Here is a 20,995-nt window from a genome sequence, read left to right as displayed (position 1 = left end):
ATCAATGATGCTGCCCAGATATGTAAAGGTTTCCACATCTTCCAAAGCTTCTCCGTCAAGTGTAATTGGATTGGTGCATATTGTATTGTATCGGAGAGTCTTGCTTTTCTCTTTGTTTATATCGAGACCTACTGCTGCTGAGGCTACTGATACACTGGTCGTTTTCTCCTGCATTTGTTGTTGCGTTTGTGATAGAAGAGCCAGATCATCCGCGAAGTCTAGGTCGTCAAGCTGCATCCTGACTGTCCACTGTATCCCGTGATTTCCTCCAGTTGTTGACGTCTTCATGATCTAGTCGATCACCAGGAGAAAGAGAAAGGGTGAGAGTAGGCAACCTTGCCTAACACCGGTCTTTACCTCGAATGAGTCGGTGAGTTGTCCTCCGTGGACGATTTGGCAGTTTAGTCCATCATAGGAGTTCCGTATGATATTGACTATCTTCTCAGGCACGCCGTAGTGTCGAAGAAGCCTCCATAGTGTTGTCCTGTTTACGCTATCAAATGCCTTCTCGTAGTCAATGAAGTTGATGTAGAGTGATGAATTCCATTCGATTGATTGTTCCACAATGATACGTAGAGTTGCGATTTGGTCTGTACACGATCTATCCTTACGAAATCCAGCTTGTTGATCTCGAAGTTAGGCGTCTACGGAATCCTTCATCCTGTTTAACAATACTCTGTTGAAGACTTTTCCTGGTATTGAGAGAAGAGTGATGCCTCTGTACTTATCACACTTGCTGAGATCGCCTTTCTTTGGTATCTTGATCAGAAGTCCTTTTTTCCAGTCTATTGGTACATGTTCTTCGTCCCAAATCTTACTGAAGAGGATGTGGAGTATCTTAGCAGTTGCTGTTACATTTGCTTTCAGTGCCTCTGCCGGGATGTTGTCTGGTCCCGCTGCTTTGCCGCTCTTGATTTGTCTAATGGCCATGCTGATCTCCTCAATTGATGGTGGGCCAACATCGATTGGGAGGTCTGTGGGTGCTACTTCGATGTTGGGTGGGTTCAGTGGAGCTGGTCGATTCAAGAGTTCCTTGAAGTGTTCTACCCACCTGTTTCGTTGTTCTTCAATGTCGGTGATTACTTTGCCTTCCTTGCTTTTCACTGGTCTTTCTGGTTTACGGTAATTTCCAGCGAGTTTCTTTGTTATATCATACAGTTGTCTCATGTTTCCCTCTCTTGTAGCCTTTTCCGCTATCATTGCTAAATCTTCCACATATTTACGTTTGTCGGTTCTGATGCTCCTCTTCACTTGCTTGTTTGCCTCTGTGTATTCGGCTTGTGCCTTGGCTTTTTCCGCTCTTGTTCGGCTGGTATTGATTGCTACCTTCTTGTTCCTCCTTTCTTCAATTTTATCCAGTGTATCAACAGTGATCCATTCCTTGTGATGGTGCTTCTTGTGGCCCAGAACCTCCTGACATGTTGAAACGATTGCCTCCTTAATACCTTTCCAGCTGCTCTCCATTGTAGTTCCCTCTCCATTGAGTAGGTCACGAAAGGCCTGGAACCTTTTGCTGAGGGCTATGTTGAATTTGTCAGCATCTCGAAGAAAAGCCGTATTAAACTTTTGTGATGTTGTCCGCGCCGTTGTCCACTGCTTCTTAAGTTTTAGTTTCATCTTGGCGACCAGCAAATGATGATCGGATGCTACATCAGCTCCTCTTCTGGTTCTCACATCCTCCATCGTACTCCTGAACTTTTGTTGATGCAGATATGGTCGATTTGATTCTGTGTAGTGTGATCCGGTGAAATCCAAGTGGCTTTGTGTATGTTTTTGTGTGGGAATATGGTGCCACCTATGACCAGTTTATTGAAGGCACATAGGTTTGCAAATCTCTCACCATTTTCGTTCTTTTCTCCCAGTCCATGTCGTCCCATGAAGTCTTCGTATCCAGTGTTGTCCATTCCAACCTTGGCATTGAAATCTCCCATCAGAATGGTCAGGTCCTTGGTTGGGCACTTCTCGACGATCGACTGCAGCCTATCTTGGAATTGGTCTTTAGTGTCTTCATCGTAGTCGTTGGTAGGCGCATAGCATTGAATGACGTTCGTTGTGATGCCTTCTATCTTTGTTTTGAAGGAGGCTTTGATGATCCTTGGTCCATGAGATTCCCATTCAATAAGTGCATTTTGTGCTTTTCTGGACAGCATCAATGCCACTCCTTGTGTATGTGGGGCATTTTCTTCTTCATGACCGGAGTATAACAGAAGTTCCCCTGAAGATAGTCGTTGTTGTCCAATGTGTTTCACTGATTCCAAGCATCTCCAGGTTGTATTTTCTCATTTCTGCAGCAATTTGGAAGACTCTTCCGGTTTTCCACATTGTCCGGACATTCCATGTACCTATAAAAATTGTCGCTCTGGTTGTAAGAAGGTGCATCGGCCTCATGACTTCCGAAGGAACTCGGCTTTCATCATGAGACGTCATAATTATTCCTTCTATTCCCGGGGCAGAGTTTAAATGGTTTGAATAATTTTTTCTGGTTAGCGTTTTTTTAGCGAGTTGGTTTTTCTACGGGATGGGGTCGCTAACCCCATGCCCAACCCTCCTCCTTTACCCGGGCTTGGGACTGGCAGTAACCCCCGGAGGAGCTACAGGCGGAGTTAGGAACACTACATATGCCTATACAATTTGAAAGTGTTGTATGACTTGCTGTCTGTTTCAAATATCTACTTACTTCTTAATATTCCGCGCAAACTGAAAGTAATAAGTCACGAGTTACAATCTACATGTGTCCCTTGGGATGTAAGGATTCATGTAGCCATTCGTTAGTTTTCATACAGTATTAAATGTGAAGTGCGTGTACCTAGAGTTCATTTTGTCACTGATATTTGATCTTTTCGACTAACTGATAGATCAGCATTATGTCAGGGAAGTATGGCATTTAGATTAAATTTCATTCTTTTTCTAGCAGCAAAAAACAATCAAAGATTGAGGTCAAGGAGATGAAGAAGACGCGAAACTATCCAACAACTCAGTTAAACATTAAAATTGAAAGGGCGATTACTCAGCTGGATAGGATATTAAGGTTACTGTCACCTATAGACCCGTGTCTGATAATAGGGACAGAACTTATTTTGCAGTGATTATATCCTAATAAAACAAATTTTTACCACTTAACTTTATAAGTTTTTCCTGATATTCATTAACAAAAAGCTTATTAACTTTGGAAGGAATCAGCACCAGTTTAAAGCTAGCAATATGAATCTAGTGTGCAATAAGATTAAATTGTACATTTTCTTGACATAGCTGGATAGATACTGTAAACCAAGTAACAGATAGTAGTACTGTTTAGGTTTTGAACCTGAAAGCATAGCATTAGATCCATGTAAAATTTCAGTTCGGAAACAAATGTTGAGTCTTTAATTTCAGGCTATTCAATAATATTACTCATCAACATAAGTCGCATTTAAATAATTGAACTATCCATAACCACTAACCTGAGTAACAAACGATCTAATAGTCGTCAATGACTACTGGTAGAGATAATTTCATTGGTGTTTTGATAAAAATGAGATAATTATGTCACTGACAAATTTAGCGAATGTACAGAATACCTTTTACATTGGTCAGAGTCTAAAAATACTGGCAATTGTGTTTCAATTTCATGTTACCTTGAAACATTCGCCCCATATTTGTCAAAGAGAGTGTGTACCAATAAGTGGCTCAGCATTTGAAGAAATGTAATATCTAGATTTTCCTTATTACTAGTAGCACTGCAATTACTGAAAACTCACAGAAAATTACCTCGAACGAAGCCAAGGTAGCACTTCTTCCTTATACAACCGATGATATTGTGGTGCCATTCAATATCATGGAGCCTAGCAGGTAACTATAGATAACTTATGGGAATAACTATTGAACACAATATTGCAGGTTCCTGCTACATTAATATCGTTACCTGATGTAAAATCTATAATCTATATATGAAAGGAATATAAAAGACCTTGTGCGACACAATAAGGACTGAAGTGGTAATGTAATTTGAATATGATTTAAATTTAAATAATCAGGAAATTGCTATACATGATAAAGTAAAAAATATCCTATATTAAACCTTATGTTACTAAGTTGTGAAGTGAGAGAGGTTTTTTCTGGTAGTCATTTATTTACGTAGCTCGTTGCATCAAAGTTATTACATAACAAAAATTTTACAGACTAACTGATAGCCAACAACATATCAATCAGTTATCCCAGTAAATCATATATTAGTAGACTAGAGTTTTCACAATATCAGTTTCTACAAGAAGAGATTACTGAATTTTAAAATGTTATCCATTTTAGTCACTAATCTTCTCCTCTCTAATATTCCAGGTATTTTTACAGTGACCATTTGATTGAATACGATTTTCATGAATTCTAGATAATGAAAAGGATTACAGAAACACTGGATGACTACTTATTTCTAATCATGTAATGTTGAAAGTAGGGATGTAGATATTCTCGTACAGTGCAACTGGATTAACTGTTACATAAGCAGTAAAATGATGAACTGGTTAACTACAAGTAGATGATTCTGTGTTGTTAAAAGTAAAATGTTGGAATGAACACTACGACTTTTATCGAATGTAAAAACTGAAAGTTGGTTAACGTGTATAAATTATCTCTAGACAATCATAATGTAAATAATTTCATTGTTGTTTAAGTAAATTACTTCGACTTCCCATACAGCATATCATTGATGTCATATAGAACGTAGTCATGATAAAAGAAACTTTAGGGTCTACAAGACACGTCTATTCATGTCCGTAATAATCATTACTTGTATACGTCTGATGATGAACTTTAAGTTATATCAAGTCGTACTGTTAATCTGGATGATAGTAAAACTTGTTAGGCAAGGCGTGAATATCCAAACGAAACTTTATGATTAAAGATTATTTTCACAAACCAGCTTTTAAGTCTTAACCTGCATATCAAATTTGGTAAGTTTTTATGGAATCCATCCAACTAATTAACCAGGGATAAAGTGAGAGCAGCTGGAATCCGATTAAATAGTACAGTTTATTCAAATATGATGTACAAAAATTTCTTAATATGACTGACTGATTGTGTTTATTTGTTTAACTATAACCACACTACTGACCTTTTACATGCAACAGAATGAAGGAATTATTACTCATTTCTCAATCCTAACCAAACATTCAGATAACTTTGTCAGTTCCATGTTTTATCGATATTTGAAGTGACACTGTCTTTCATTACCATGAATATAAAACAACTTTTCAGATATTTAATTAGTTTTAATCATAAATATACAAAAGTGGTTTAGATTTTATCAAATCTAACAATTAGTCCATTATCACCTACACACAAAAGAATATCTCCATCGTCAGCAAAACGAGTTTGTCTAATGGCACTGTGACTTAAAGGCATACCACCGGGACCAACTCCACTAACTGTAGGGAAATGAAGTACTTGAGCTGGGAGATTAAGAGCATTTTCAGGATATTTTAAGTCCCACAAATAGACACGTGATGGCCCAGTTCCTGTACCCAAAGCCAGAACATGATTCTTTAAATCTATATCAAAACGAATATACCATAAGTTACAGTCAGTAGCTTTTAACTGATGAATAATGCTTGTCTTGTGTTCCGTTGGGACACCAGGTGCTGGGGGGATAGGCGATTCAGGACCTGTGTATGAGCCAATATGTTGCATCCGACTCGGCAAACGCAGACCGCCAACATCTGTTGAGGTATTACTTGGAGACCCATTGCATAAACTAGGTATATTTGCTGAGGAATCATCTAGTCCGCCAGGCTTCCAGAGTGTAACACTGTTTTCACACGATTTTGATATGACTAAAGAGCCAAACCAACGGGCACAGTCCACATAATTACCATGTACATCACGGGAACTAAATTCAGGGAAGTGTTGAACAAGCACAGGGAACGGCCTACGAAATAGTGGTTTGAGAGAAATATGGTCACAAAAAATAGCTCATTACAATGGAAACAGTTAGAATACAGATAACATAAGAATGTTTAGTTTCGCTGATCATATAACTAGGTGAGATAATTTTCTGAATGTCTGCAACTACTTTCCTGGTGGTAAGACTTTGATGTTGCGTAACAGTGAAATCATAGGTTTCGGTGACGCTGCGTAGTATACATATGATTAAGATGTATTGGGTAAATACAACGAAAGACAGTAGTTTACTCTAAAATTAGTTGTACATATATACTATGGTGTGTGCTACTGAAGTCGACAGACATAAGTAGTATGTGTCATCAATCGAAAGTGAAATGCCTGGAGGCCGAAGGTAAAGAAGATCAAAGAAAAGAGAACGAGAACAAAGAATGACTGGCGTGGAAACGAAAGAACAATGAAGTCTGAGACGATTGACTGATATTTCAAAAGGAACAGTCAAGTTTGAGACAATTGATTGACATTTTGCAAATTAAGTATTTACCGTATGGTTCTCAGATTTTACCAAGATGTTTCGTAATTTTGTATTCAAATACATTCGATTGTTCTCACTTGCGTTCTCGTTCACTAATGTCGTACTGAGAACAAATAAACAAATTTATCCCAGGTCCGCTGGCTCAAAGAGATTCTTTTGTACATTTAGAAATCAGAACACCGCTTGTTACGACGAATAACAATATATAATGCTGAAGCAGCACAAAATGTAGTCACGAAGACACCACTGAAGGCTTCTCGATGAAACGAAAAGTCATTCAGAGTTTCCTTCTGTTTTATTGCTAATCCAGCTGATGATAGTTCCTAATGAAAACTATTTGCAAAATTTGTTCCTAGAAATCCCTTGTCTACTTCCCATAATCAGAAGGGAATATTGGCATTAGTCCAGTAAACACTTAATTTAGAGTGATAATATGTATCCTGGTTGGTTGGAGAATCAGAGTTCTAGCTGTGTCCTAGTGCTGATATGGGGATTAAACATGAAAAGGAGTCACTACAGAAATATTGTCCTTATACAAAACACACATCGTAAGTTGAAATAAAAGTAGGAGCCTGCTATGAAAGCATAACTATGTAGCTTCACATTAATAATCACTGGATAGTTTAAATGTTAACTTTTTGATTCAATAGGCACTATAGAAATTAAATTGCAAACAAGTATGCGGGATGTATGTTAAATCCTATATTTTCTGCGATTGTACTCAGTAAGAAAAATAGTCTAACACGTATTCCCAGTTAATTTCTCTAGCAAAATTGCTCAAGTGACCTGGTTGTCTTGAATGAGATGTGGAAAGTAGTAAGTGAATGAATGGTTCAATTCGGTGATTTTTATAACCTGATAATTTTTGAATATTTATAATAGTAATGAAAATTAATGAGAGAACTAGTAAAAAATATAAAGTTCTCTAATCTCAAGCTGAGATTCTTCAGTAATGTTGGGTGGTTTTGATGAATTCAGATCATGTGATAATTCATCATCAAACCAATCAAGAAGAGAATTGTGGTATCAAGTCGGAGATTATAACCAGAACTCAGTTTTGTGGTACGCATAAGTTGTTTAGAGGAGATACCGACTAAATACGGTGTTAAACAAGACATCACTCGTAGCGGAGAAAAACTTGGTGTAAATGGTGAGTTAACTGTCAACCAAAATCAACAGATCACACTGAAAAATAGGAATGTTCACCCTCAAGATATTTGATAATGTAATGTGTCACTTACTTAGGATTCGAACGTGAGCGGTAATTAAATGAATCTATTACCGCATTGGCTAATTCAGGAGTATTAAGCCGCCAAATTTTCACACAATGATCCATACCAGCAGATAGCAGAAGATCACCTGTAAGGGATAGGTCACCATGTAGAACTTCAGCTCGGTGACCTTCAGCCCCACCGAAAATACATACGAGCACGTGACTAGCTATATTCCATAGACGAATGGTATAATCTACATAAGGACAAATGAAGTGGACGTGACGACAAAGAAGTCTGAAGTTTATGTTATTCATGAAGAACTCAAACAACATTAATTGTTTGGTACGAATAACATTATTATACCAACTAAAACGAAATATACGAACACGTAGCAAACGACGTGGGAAAAGCTATAAAATACATATGATGTAAGATAAAAAACTATTAGGATTGTGCACTTTATTTGAGAACGTAAACAAATTTATATTGACTCATTATGTGTCGTTTGTTTGAATAATCCCACTGATGTCTAAGACTGCATATGATCAATCTGTTTTTGCCATATGTGCATCCTGTGCGGATTTCCTCCATATTGTATAAAGTCACATGCATTACGAGCAAAGATGGATGGTGGCTAGCAGTAGAATCCATTGATTACCACACTATGAAACGAATTCTTTGACTGAAGTTAAGAATGACTTTTATGGGTTTACACTTTTTATTGGGAACAGTAATGATTTAGAGCCCTAATGGGTTGAAAGAAATATCTAAAATTATATTTTCCGTTCATCATTTACAGCATATTTGGTCTACAAAAACTGCTGTTCTCAGTAGCACCGAAATTGAAGCTGAAGTCGATCATGATTTTTATGTGATTGTCTGAAGTAAGAGATATGCATTGACACAAGCAAGCTTCATCCTACTATACGGCTATTAGGTGTAACCGCTGAATATAGATGAAGTCGAGAGACCACATGTTTTTTTATCAAAATTACCCAAAGGGGTAGTGGGAATGAAGAAACTGAAATGGGTGAGTTATGTATTACTTATCCTGAGACAACGCTTAGCCTAATATTGGTGTCAGTAAAGTGTTTTTGAAGAAAATGTGACCAGACCAAGGGACGAAACTAATTCATGAAGCCTGCCTTCAAGGGTATGATTCATGTGGATGAAAGTAAACTTCCTGGAGTTAATCATAAAAAAGACACAGTTATCGGAGACCCTGGATGAGATAACTGACTAACTGAACAACAGTGATACAAAAGGATTCACCATTTATCTTCCTCGAGCATCTGTATATCTCTCATCTACCGACTCACTTCTTTTTGCTTTTTCATTTTATCACCTGCTTACTTCTGTCAATACCCCATTCCTTTGATGCTATGAATTGTGGAGACTCAAATTTATACATTTTTGTGTGCAATTGTAAACAGTAATGTCAGTTTCGTCAGAACTTTCTCTTAACTGAAGTTATTAATTATTTACCGCCAGAAGTTACTGAATATTTACTAGCTTCCTATCACTGAAGTGTCAATTGCGAGACTAGCTTATGTATTATAGCTTCAACACTTTCCAGTAGTTACAATGCGATGAACCAAATCAGTCTTATTGTTCTGAAATAACCAACCAAATATTATATTCGTATGATTCACTTTGTTAGCCAAGACGAAAAATATACCCCACAGATATGATGTAAAAGTAGATCTGTGGTATGACTTTATACTGCAAAAGAAATATGTTACCTTTAATAGTTCAGGTGATGCTTCTTAAGAATTTCCTTCTCTCAAATTGAAGAGAGCACAAACAAAAATTTCAGAAGATCAACATGAATTTGTTAGGTTTGAATCAGCTGCTTATAACCTAGAACGCTTTGGAATCAAAACTACTAGATTTATTACACTTATATAAGTCAACAATTTCTTTTGATATGACATCTTTGTTTACTGAAATAACTCTTTTTGAGACCATAGACATTATTTGTCAGTATTCTGGTCTCTTGGCTCTATCAGTACCTGATTTCAAACGACTGCTGCTTATGTGAGAGATGTGCCGTTTCGTGCCCTGAAAGATGTTTCTACGGCCAATACTAAAAAGACTGGGCTGGAATGACGATTAATGAGATGATGTATTGTTAGGGTTATGTCGACGACAGGTTTATCGTATGTAATAATTAACACCACCCAAACTGCCCACTGGAGCTCTCAACTAGGCTCAGAGGAACGTTCAGTTTATTATGGAACATAAAAAAGATGGTAGGTTCCACTTTCTAGGCATTTCAATGCAACAGACAGCAAATAGCAGAAATCAACGTTTAACTTGACGGTAGGGTATATGAAATAGAATGTATTTAAATTTTATAAGCTTTTATCCAGTGATTTAAGAAAAGCTACTTGGATGACAATGTCATCCTCCGATTCCTTATTTCTCCATAGTGTTATTTTCAGCTAATTTTAATTCATGTTATTCTTTATGACCACTAAATTGAATTCAGCCTAATACTAACTCCATAATCTCTTGCTACTTACTTAGTGTTCTAGAATCTTTTTTGCACAAAGTATTTATTCGCAAAAGCTTTTCACTTTTAATAGCCATATTTGAATCTCCACTACACTATGATAGTACATATTCACACTTTTAACTTACCTCACTTGTATAGGTAAGTTAATTTTTGTTTTTAAATTTAGCCGTAAAATATTACAGATCGGACATGTTGGTGAAGACTTAATGAACGTCAAAATATTTTTGTTACTGATAAATTCAGTTGGTAACAACGTTTTCTATTTATTAGCTTTGGATTGTTATAAATCGACTAAATGTAAGGGGTTGTACTTATTTGTATAATTTGTAGGTAAGAATTAGTACAGCTTCAGATGTATATATTTCTAATGAACTGAGTGATTTAACTATACTGTGGCTGTATATAATTATTAGTTTGTGCTATTATGGACAAATGCAAGGTGCGAAATACATCTGAAAGTAGTAAGCGAGTTGTATAGTTTATGTCTATAAGCCACTAGGATTAGTTAATGAACGACTTATAAAATATTTCACTAACCTTTACTAAAAGAAAATAGTAGAGCAGGGTCTCTTGGGTGAAATCTTAGCTCATTAATAGACGATCCGTGACCAACAAGACTAGCAGGACAACTAGCCATACTAGGACAGAGGATTCGAATTACACCACGTTTACCTGCAGCAGCTACTACTTGCTGATGAGCGGGTAGAAGTGATCCACTGGAAGAGCTGATAGGACCTTGATGAGGATGAAGAGTTGGACGTGGTCGACGACTTTCACAGCAATCAGTCCACCAACTAGATGCTACATTACCACTTGTATCACGCGACCAAGCACAACAATAAAACTCTTCTTTATCTCCAGCAGGATCGGCAAAGGATTGGAGTAGACAAACAGATGACATATCAGAGCTCTGAGTAGATTTATCTTCCAGATCATTCTTCAGACTACATTGATAAACTGTAACCTACATATTATGAGTAAAAGTAAAACCTAGAAATATTAATACTGGAATGAAGAAGTAAAAGGAACTAACGTAAACAAATGGATTAAAAGCGATTGAGTAAATTTAACTTTGTTAATACGAAGCTTACATAGTGACTAGCAACTGTAGCAAAAAGAAGCGGATCAGTTGGTTGACTTCGATTGACTGAATTAAACGCAACACCGAAAACAGATTGGCTATGTGTTTCACGTATGATGCATGTTGGTTTATATTGGAAGTTTGGTACAGCTGCGGTTTCTACTACGTTGGGAAGACTATTCATTAGATTTGTTGGCAAAGAAGTTTGACTGGGATGCTCGATAGTTCTTGGTGATATATTTGGTGAGAGAGAAAAAGAGTGAGGATTACTATTCACTGTTCTTTCTCTCTTATTAGGCGATGCAAAATTATTTGATTGAGTCATATTTTGAGTCTGCACAGAACTATCTGTATACCCATTCATATGTCTAAAAAAAATATATTTAAAATTCAGCTTAATGAAACGAAAAATCTGAAAACTTTTTGATATTTTAGAAACAGTATTGACCACCATTTAGACATATATATGGAATGACAAAGGCTCTAATATTAGCCTGTTAGTCTTTCGAACACAAGCTGAAAATCTGTTAGTGCTACGAAATACTTTTTTGATTTGCGTAATAGCGTCCTAACTACTTTGGGATTAAGAATTATGCCCACTGACATACTTTTGACACATTAACTTTATGGACATTTAACGGTACATTATGTATAGCACTTTAAGATGCCTGTACGAATAAAGTGCCATAATTAGCTTGAAAAATGTTTCCACCAAAACTTATGAAGTCAGTAAACTTTATCTTGTTTTATAGGAATCATGCAGTGATGACTTGGTAGGTACGGCACTACATTTCCGAACAACATAGTATGCTGGGAACCCGTTATACTTAATATTAACACGGAAACCTAGTAGTATCATTACCCCTTGGAAAATTGAAGATTTAAGTTGAGTATGAATTCCTGTACTTAGCAAACGAGCTACATAATGGAAATCACTGGAATTTTAACTGTGTTACAGTCACAGATATTATAATAGTTTCGTCGTTCTTTTACAACTGTAAAAGTGAAAACATAACTTATTATATCAGCAATAGAAGTAGTATTCAACAACATTTAGAATTGCTGGAATGCTACAAAAAGTTTCGAAAGTTTTTATTAAGGTCAACAACGCACTTACTCAAAACCAAGGTTCGACAATAAACAAATAAAGCAATGACAACAAGGTATGCACATAATATATCAGGTATTGGAAAAATCAGTCTACTGGCCGCAAGGAAATTCTTATGCAAACCAATCGTCGATGATAAGTCATCTTACTTACTTACGCCTGCTACCCCCAGTGGAGCATAGGCCGCCGACCAGCATTCTCCAACCCACTCTGTTCTAAGCTTTCCTTACTAATTCTATTCAATTGTTGTTCATCCTTCTCCTACCTGTTTCAATTTCTCGGCTTAATGTGTTCTTTGGTCTTCCTCTTCTCCTATGGCCTTGAAGATCCCAAGTGAGGGCTTACCTTGTGACAGTTGGGTGTTTTCCTCAATGTGTGTCCTATCCACTTCCAGCGCTTCTTCTTTATTTCTTCCTCCACTGGAATATGGTTTATTCACTTTCACAGTAGAATGTTGCTGATAGTGTCTGGCCAACGAATCCGAAGTATTTTGCGTAGACAATTGTTAATAAACACCTGTATCTTCTGGATGATGGCTGTCGTAGTTCTCTAGGTTTCCGCCCGAAACAGTAGAACTGTCTTGACATTTGTATTGAAAATCCTGACTTTGGTGTTGGTTGATAGTTGTTTTGAGTTCCAGATGTTCTTCAATTGTAGATATGTTACTCTTGCTTTGCCGATTTGCACCTTCACATCTGCATCAGATCCACCGTGCACATTAATGATTCTGGCCAGATATGTAAAGGTTTTTACATCCTCCAAAGCTTCTCCGTCGAGTGTGATTTGGTTGGCGTATGTTGTGTTGTATCAGAGTCTTGCTTTTCCATTTGTGTATGTTGAGACCTACTGCTGCTGCTACACTGGTCGTCTTCTCCTGCATTTTTGTTGCGTATGATGGAAGAGCATAGTCCTGTTTTGTGAAGACAGACAAAATGCAGTGTTTTGATAGCCCTGAGCAACAATGCCATTATGTTCGGAATGCGTTTCTTCCCCTCTAAATGGAATTTGTTGATTTTGGACTGGCCTGTTTGAACACCTGAACTAAGGAAAGGGAGTGAAGTAGTCGAACGCGTTGACAACTTCATTTACCTTGGAAGCGTGACCAATCCTAATAAGTTGGTGTCTGACGAAGTCTCTGCACAGATCCACAAAGCTCGTTTGACTTTTGCCAACTCACATCACCTATGGCGAAGACGAGATATCCGTCCATCGATTAAGGGACGAGCATACTGAGCAGCAGTTCCCTCTGTTCTACTTTACGGTTGTGAAACGTGGTCATTAAGAGTAGAAGATACTCGTAAGTTACTAGTATTCGATCACCGATGCCTTAGAAATATTGCTCGCATTTGCTGGGATCACCACGTAAGTAATAGTGAGGTTAGACTCAGGGTATTAGGGAATGATGGTAAATCAGTTGATGATGTTGTGGATCTTCATCGACTGAGATGGTTGGGCAACGTATTATGAATGCCTAACCACCGATTACCACGACGCGCAATGCTGACTAGTGTTGGAGACAGATGAGAAAAAGTTAAGGAAGGCCAAACCAAAACATGGCATCGGTCCTTGAGGTCAATAACTTCTAATCTGAGCCATGTTGGTAGATGCAGACTACTTGGTTGGTGTTCGCGCGACTATCGTAACTAATGGTTGGAGACTGTGTGACATGGCTCAGAATCGATCACAATAGCGTGGATGAATACACTCTCTGTCTTCCCTTAAACTGTAAGATTAAAATTTCTTTATACTTTTCTTTCTAGGAACTAATTCTTCCTGTATTATATCCCTATATACAATCTTTCCTTTATATATTACTACCGTTGAAGTGACTTTCTATGAATTCGGTGTCTATCTCGTTGTGCTAATGAGGTGTGGAAACTTGATGCGATGCATATATGTGCCTGATCCTACGTTGTAGATGGCTGACTGACGAAAACTGAAACAATCGCATTTTGGTTCGAACTTTAAGCTGAAGTTCAGAGAAACTTGAAGACGCTATTACCATAACAAATGGATAAAAGTATTAATCTATAATTTGGGATCTATAAAATCTTAAGGTTACAGAACCAAAGCGAGATAGAAATCTACCATTGATTTTGACCAACTGAGTAATTGTGCATGAAGATTAATAAGAGATGTAAGTGAAGACTGACAGATGGCATTGCCTATAGATTCTGTCTTTAGTCATGTATGTTAATGACTCAAACTACTAAGCTAAATGGTCCGCTGGACCTTTCCAGGAAGCTGTGTCAACAAATGCTAGTCTTGTACGGCACTTTTATTGCCCAGAGCTGTCATAAACTATATTTCCACAGCGCTGAGAAGTTATGTGCAGCATAGAAGTTATTCAGATAGCATTCGTAAAAAATACCTAAGTCATTGAAGCCAACGTTTCCAGTACATATTTATTTAGTTGTGATCACTATGTCCAAGTGCATTATTGGACTTAGACATTACTGACGCTGTCACCAAAGGGTTTGACCAGTTTAGAGACAATGATTATAGAACATGGAATTGTTGAACAACCTCGGTTAGGATGAGCCAGATTTTACATGCGTAAAGCACAACCACTATTAACGTAGTGTTATGCCATAGGTTTTACAAACAAACTAACAACACGGAAGATGGCCTCGGTTGGGATGAAATACTCTGACTTTCTCTATAAGTAGAGTAATCTGACTAATCACAATACAGCTAGCACTCACACTTATCCAAATACATAAAAATCTCGAATATTTAGTCTCTCCCAACGGAGCGAACTCATTTACTGGATATAGTAGGGGACTTCAAAGTTTAAATGTAACGATACATAAAAACTATTCACTAAAGGTTTGAAACCTCAAAATATTTTTGTTATAATACTGTTCATTAGCGATCATTACGTTCACCTCAGCAACTGAAGATGGCAGATTGATTACTCAACGGAAAAGTGTCTAACTGTTTAATTTAAGCCTTTAAAAACAAAGACACTATACTTAGTTATAACGCTATGAAACTGAAGATTTAAAAATATTTGAGTGCAAATCTTAAGTACTCAAACAGAATTGATACAGAGGTTTTGGACTGACACGATAACTGGTATTTCTATGACACACTAACATAAGCTACCTGCTTTATTTTTACCTACTGTATATCTCAAAGTGATTTCTGTAGTCTTGGGTTAGATGTAGTAAACGTTCAGTTTTTTGGCTTGACACATCCATGGAAAAATGCCAAAGATTATGGCTGTCAGGTAGACAAGCAGCCGAGATGTTTATGGGGGCAAGGAAAAATACGACATAAGTCAGATCAATATTTAAAGGGCTACGACCGTGAAGAACTTGTGTTGAATTTATTAATATTAATGTAGAAATAGGCGACGTGCACTAATGACAGATTATTACCGTCCTATTACCTATAAAACGTATTTGTCCGTTCTATTTGCCGCGTCGATGGATGGGAACCGAAGAAAAACAAAGCGGAAGATAAAGAAATGCATGCAGACTTTCGAAAGATATCAGTTTATTTCTTGAGTTCGCAGCACAAGTTCACCAAAGGAAGCACATATCTTAAGCTCCCTGCAATTGTTAACATTTTGTGAGAAATCTGCAACATGCTTATAGTACAACTACAATCGCAAACAAATAAGATATAACATCATTAGTCATGGGTTGTATACCAAGTCGTTCTTTAAAAATACTGTAAAGGATTCAAAACTTAAAACCTCGAGTGAAGTTTTATTTCCAGATATTTTATTTTAGTCACATTACTATTCAAATGCTACCTAGAGAATACTTAAACAGGAGCATATCCTCGAGGAAGAAACGGACGATGGAGTAGGTTATTCAGAAACAATGCACTAAAAACACATTGAAAAGGAATGATGTCCTTGATCCAGAAGAATAAAAAAATGATTGTCTAAACCATCCTAATACGTTTTTAAATTGCAGTGTACCGAAGAACTTAAACATTATATTTCTGTTGTTATTAATAATGATGGTTTCGTCACGTGTCAGATTCGTTTCTTAAGAAAGCTATGGTTCACTTGCTTCCCAGGTTTCATGCACTTAAAACCCAGTTCAGTTACTTTTATCGGGTCAATAAAGCTATATCAAGATAGCTTAAAATATCTTCATGTAATAAGTACTGTAAAGAGCCATTATTGATTTATATTTGAAAACTACACTTGATATGACCTTCGATTTTTATGTCCAAAACAATCTTCAGTCTTCAGTAATAAGGATAGTAGGTTGATGAACCTGTGTTAATCCTGACAGATTTCCTTCCAGTGAAGGTCCAGCTTCTTTTTGAAATTGTTCACTGATGGTGCTGATACCACTTGTTCTGGTAAAGCGTTCCAATCATTGACCACTCGATGAGAAAAACGGGACCCCACCTTTAGTTTATTAGATCGCGGTTTCAGAACCTTCTCGCTATGACCCCGGAGATTATTAGTGCTGGAGGGAGCAAAAAGATAAGACATATTAACACTCAGATCATAATTAAAGATACGAAATGCCAGTATAAGGTCACCTCGCGTCCTACGATAAGATAAGGGGAAAAGATTTAGACGTTTTAAACGCTCATCGTAAGGGAGTTTAGAAAGACCCTTTACTAATTTTGTCCCTACACGCTGGACACGCTCAAGCGATTTAGTATCCTTTATCAGACAAGGGCTAGCTGCTTGGATACAGTATTCTAAGTGTGGCCTTACATAGGTGGGATATAAAATTCGAAACATCTCCTCGTCAAAGCATTTAAATGCTCTGCGAAGCGACCATAGCGCGCGATAGCCTTTGGAAGCAACCGCATTGCAGTGCGTAGTAGTTTTTAAGTCGTGACTTATAATTACTCCTAAGTCTTTGTGCTCATGAACGCGTGGCAGAGATGTACCATTAATGGTATAAAGGTAACTAATATCGTGCCCGATGTGCATGAACACGCTCTTCCTGGAATTAACTTCCAGGCCCCAATCATGAGCCCACCTAACTAATTCGTCTAAATCTGCTTGCAGATAACAACGATCAGTCTCATTTCTTATTGTTCTCCAAATTTTAACATCATCCGCAAACAATAACGTCGACGACTTAAGTAATAAAGGTAGCTCATTAATATAGAGAAGGAAAAGTAAAGGGCCTAAGATGGTGCCTTGGGGTACACCACTTTTGACCGGTTTCCATTCGGATAGCGTTCCATTGACCCTTACTCTCTGTCTGCGGTCACATAAGAAGCTTCCTATCTGTCACGCTCGGTTCATTTGCTGAAAATCTTACGAAATGTGAGCAAGTGGTATTGTGGATTGACTTATTGTAGGAGAAATTGAAATAAAAGAAATGGGATGGTTATAAAGCAAAAGTGGATGACAGGATAAAATATACCGGTGAGTGTTTTTGAGATTTCGAGCATGATTTCTACGGCAGATATAATAGATCATGCACGATTCATAGTAAATATCTTTACAACATAAACTACTTATTCCCTATTTCATCTCGTTGTGTGTCTCACTGAAGGAACATTTGAAGAATGATGGTAATGACTACTTGCTATGTAACTCTAATGCAGTTTTCATTTATTAGGCTAGTTCCGGCAGGGAGTTTCCAAACGCCTTACTTTTAACCGGAGATTTGGTAGATTTTATAATAATGGCTAAGTAACTGACAAACCTATGATAATTACATGCTAAATAGCATATGGCATTAAGCTATCTCGAGTTAATGTCCTTTAACTCACACAAACAACACCATGAATACCCCATTTTAGTTCTTCGAAGTTAGAAGAATACAACAAAAACGGAGTGCTACTTGATCTAACATAAACGAAGTTCAGGATAAAAATATACAACATTATGTTGTTATCTGAATAATACAATATAAAGACGATCTTTACATAAACTTGATGTGAATAAAGATATTACAACCATCACAGCGATCGGAAACAAGAAGATCGGCAGTAACAGTTATCATTCAGGGTTACATGGGGTGCTTGAAGGACCTGTGAAATGGCACTGAACTCCAGCCAAGTCATCTAACAGGCAGGTCATTGGATGATGAACAATCTTCCAATCTTCGTGAAGATCAAGGACAACGGACGCTTAGTATCCAGTCACATGCCATCGACAAGCGTGTGTCGCAGAGGTTGCAATCTGTTTCTCGTACTTATTCTACATCGCTGTAAAAGTCATATCTGAGTTATGCGGTCACCAAACTAGCCGTGATACCTGTATACACCGAAAGGGTAATCCATGCTAAGTAGCAAACACAAGAAGTGACTCCAGCATGAGCTCAGAGTTCACAACATTCCCGCCCAACTCGAGTAGGCTTATGATCATAAGCACAGATAATCTATATTGGTGATCTATATGCTGAATAACCAAAGGAGAATATAAATGCTGCGGCAAAGCAACCGAAATGAAAGACGAACTGGTTGAGTGCGTTGTTAGTGAACGGATGTCAGTTGACGACAATCCATGTCCCAGGAAGTAACGGACGGAAGAAAAGTAGTTTTGAAATTCCTAAACACAAATCTCAACTTGCTCAATCAGTAGTTATAGTCTCATCGAATTCCGGCCAGAATACTGTAGTATTAACAAACGGTGGCAATAAATGACGATATGAAAATTAAAAACAATACTGTTAAGTACACTTCCTTGGCTTATAGGACCCTGAATCAAGTTATGGATACATTTTGGGATAGTATGAAAAATGGATGGATGCTATGAAGAGGAAGTGTAGTGATATTGGTTCTCAACCACAAGATCTTTGAAGCGGAACATACGACCACTGAGAAGATTTACACTCAATATTTAATGCCATGGAAAAAGTCAGAAACGGTGAACGCGTGGACACTTAATCTGTATGGTATGGCTCAGCCACCCAGGAATAGTCACTATATATAAATTGTGCCTTTTCATATTGAGTACATTATCTTTTTCCCAGCTCAAACGTGTTCTTCAGAAGTTCAAAGCTTCTACAGTTACCTCTGTTATCCTTATTACCTATCGAAACAATTTGTAGCTAGCCTTTTATTCGTACCATTAATTGAATGTGTGTCAACTGCGTCTGAAAATCTTTTGTAGAAAGATGCTCACCCAACATGCATTCTATGGTGGCATGACCATATTCAAGCGTATTTAAGGCTATGGGATCAAACAGGTCGACCCGTCACTAACGTGTAGCCCATGAATCACTCATTTGCTATTTTACTGTGGATAAGTTAAAACGAACAAACTTTTATAAGCGGGAACTTATCTATGTAAATTATGTTCACTGTGCATACACAAACACTATTTACGAACAAATGGTTGAACTGAATTGACTGATCTATGATACTATGTTATAATGAGCAGAGAAATCTTATCACATGGACCTCACAAGAGATCAACACAATACATTACATACATGTGTGACTTCAAACTGGACGATATTCACCGCCACTATAAGTAACTACTCATAAACGGAATGAAATCATTTCATATGCATCTGTCAATTGTTTTTATTTGTCTGGTGATTTCCGATTTATGCAACCGCATCCTCCATTGTGACAAGCATGCTTCTACATCCCACCTGTGACAACTTGAAAAGCAAGAAAAATTAGAAAGGATTTTGAAATAATGAATCCATGGTGCATAACAGATGTAGTCTATGGGAATTTTTAAGGATCGAGACGTCGTGTATCATCCTAAAATACACAACATTTACCTTCAGACAATCTTGCACATCTCCTTTAGACTGGAAAGCAGCTTCGTACCTGTCATGTATTTCGGCACGGCGTGTAGGAAATAAGACATGAACATCATGCACTAAAAGTCAACAATAAAAAGCACTCAATAGATAAACCGATGAAATATACAACATTTGACGACAAAATGATATTATGAAAACTCGGTATTATGTGTATTGAGGTGGCCTCCTAAACACTCTTGTGAACCTCCTTGAATACTTACATAAGCTCAGTTTCGACACAAAACTTAGAGGTCACACCCAGAAATCGGTAACGCAACATAGCAGAACGGATTGTAGGCACATCTTTTACTCTTTAAGAGTGGTCAAATGATGGAATTCGTGACCGACTGAGGCGGTCCAAACGACTTTCCCAGAGGCCGTTTAAGGGAAAACTTGACATATTCTTAAGGACTAAAGATAGTATGTCACTGTAATATATATATATATATATGATTGTTAATTACGCATCGAAACTACTGTGTTTAATTTCATTGAATTTATTTTAGTTAGAGTGATTATCAAGAGTGTCGTTTATTTCCAAAATTAATTAATCATCGATGCAAGCAAACATATTTCATCAGGTTAAAGAAAAAGAGCCAAAATATGGCGTTGAATGAATAAAAGGTTGTACAAATGGAAGTGATTTAAAAGAGCTAAAAGTTTAGGGTTGTGTTTTTAATTTAGTAAGAAACCGTGTTTGAATGCCCTAGTTTATCAAAATGTCCTACCCTACTAACAAGGGTAGATTGACGTTATCTCCCATCACTATGTTTGCTGGTCAGTAACGCCATCTCTCCCCCCTTTTGTGATATTGGGCTTTCCTACGTTAGCGGTATGTACGAATGCTGTTTTAACCTTAGCTCTGTGTTTCACACCTTGTTGGAATATACTGTGTCTACTTGTTCCACGTTACAAGTAAATTAGACTGCTAAAGCTTTTGTACTGTGGGTCAGACACCCAATTAGTAT

General features: G+C 37.3%; 1 protein-coding gene across 1 annotated transcript; it reads right to left on the bottom strand.

Moving 5' to 3' along the window:
* Positions 1-5,268: 5,268 nt before the first annotated feature.
* Smp_165220 (putative embryonic ectoderm development protein) lies at positions 5,269-11,598 on the bottom strand (the record flags this gene model as incomplete). The annotated part of the gene is made up of 5 exons (XM_018789080.1): positions 11,230-11,598; positions 10,676-11,102; positions 7,648-7,873; positions 5,727-5,899; positions 5,269-5,612 (listed from the first exon to the last, which is right to left on the bottom strand). Exons 1-5 carry the CDS (start codon positions 11,581-11,583, stop codon positions 5,269-5,271), a joined length of 1,524 nt encoding a protein of 507 aa, XP_018654559.1. The 5' UTR covers positions 11,584-11,598.
* Positions 11,599-20,995: the final 9,397 nt, after the last annotated feature.

This window comes from Schistosoma mansoni, chromosome W (genome assembly GCF_000237925.1).
Source record: "Schistosoma mansoni strain Puerto Rico chromosome W, complete genome".
NCBI lineage: Eukaryota > Metazoa > Platyhelminthes > Trematoda > Strigeidida > Schistosomatidae > Schistosoma > Schistosoma mansoni.
This window is presented reverse-complemented; position numbering and strand designations above follow the sequence as displayed.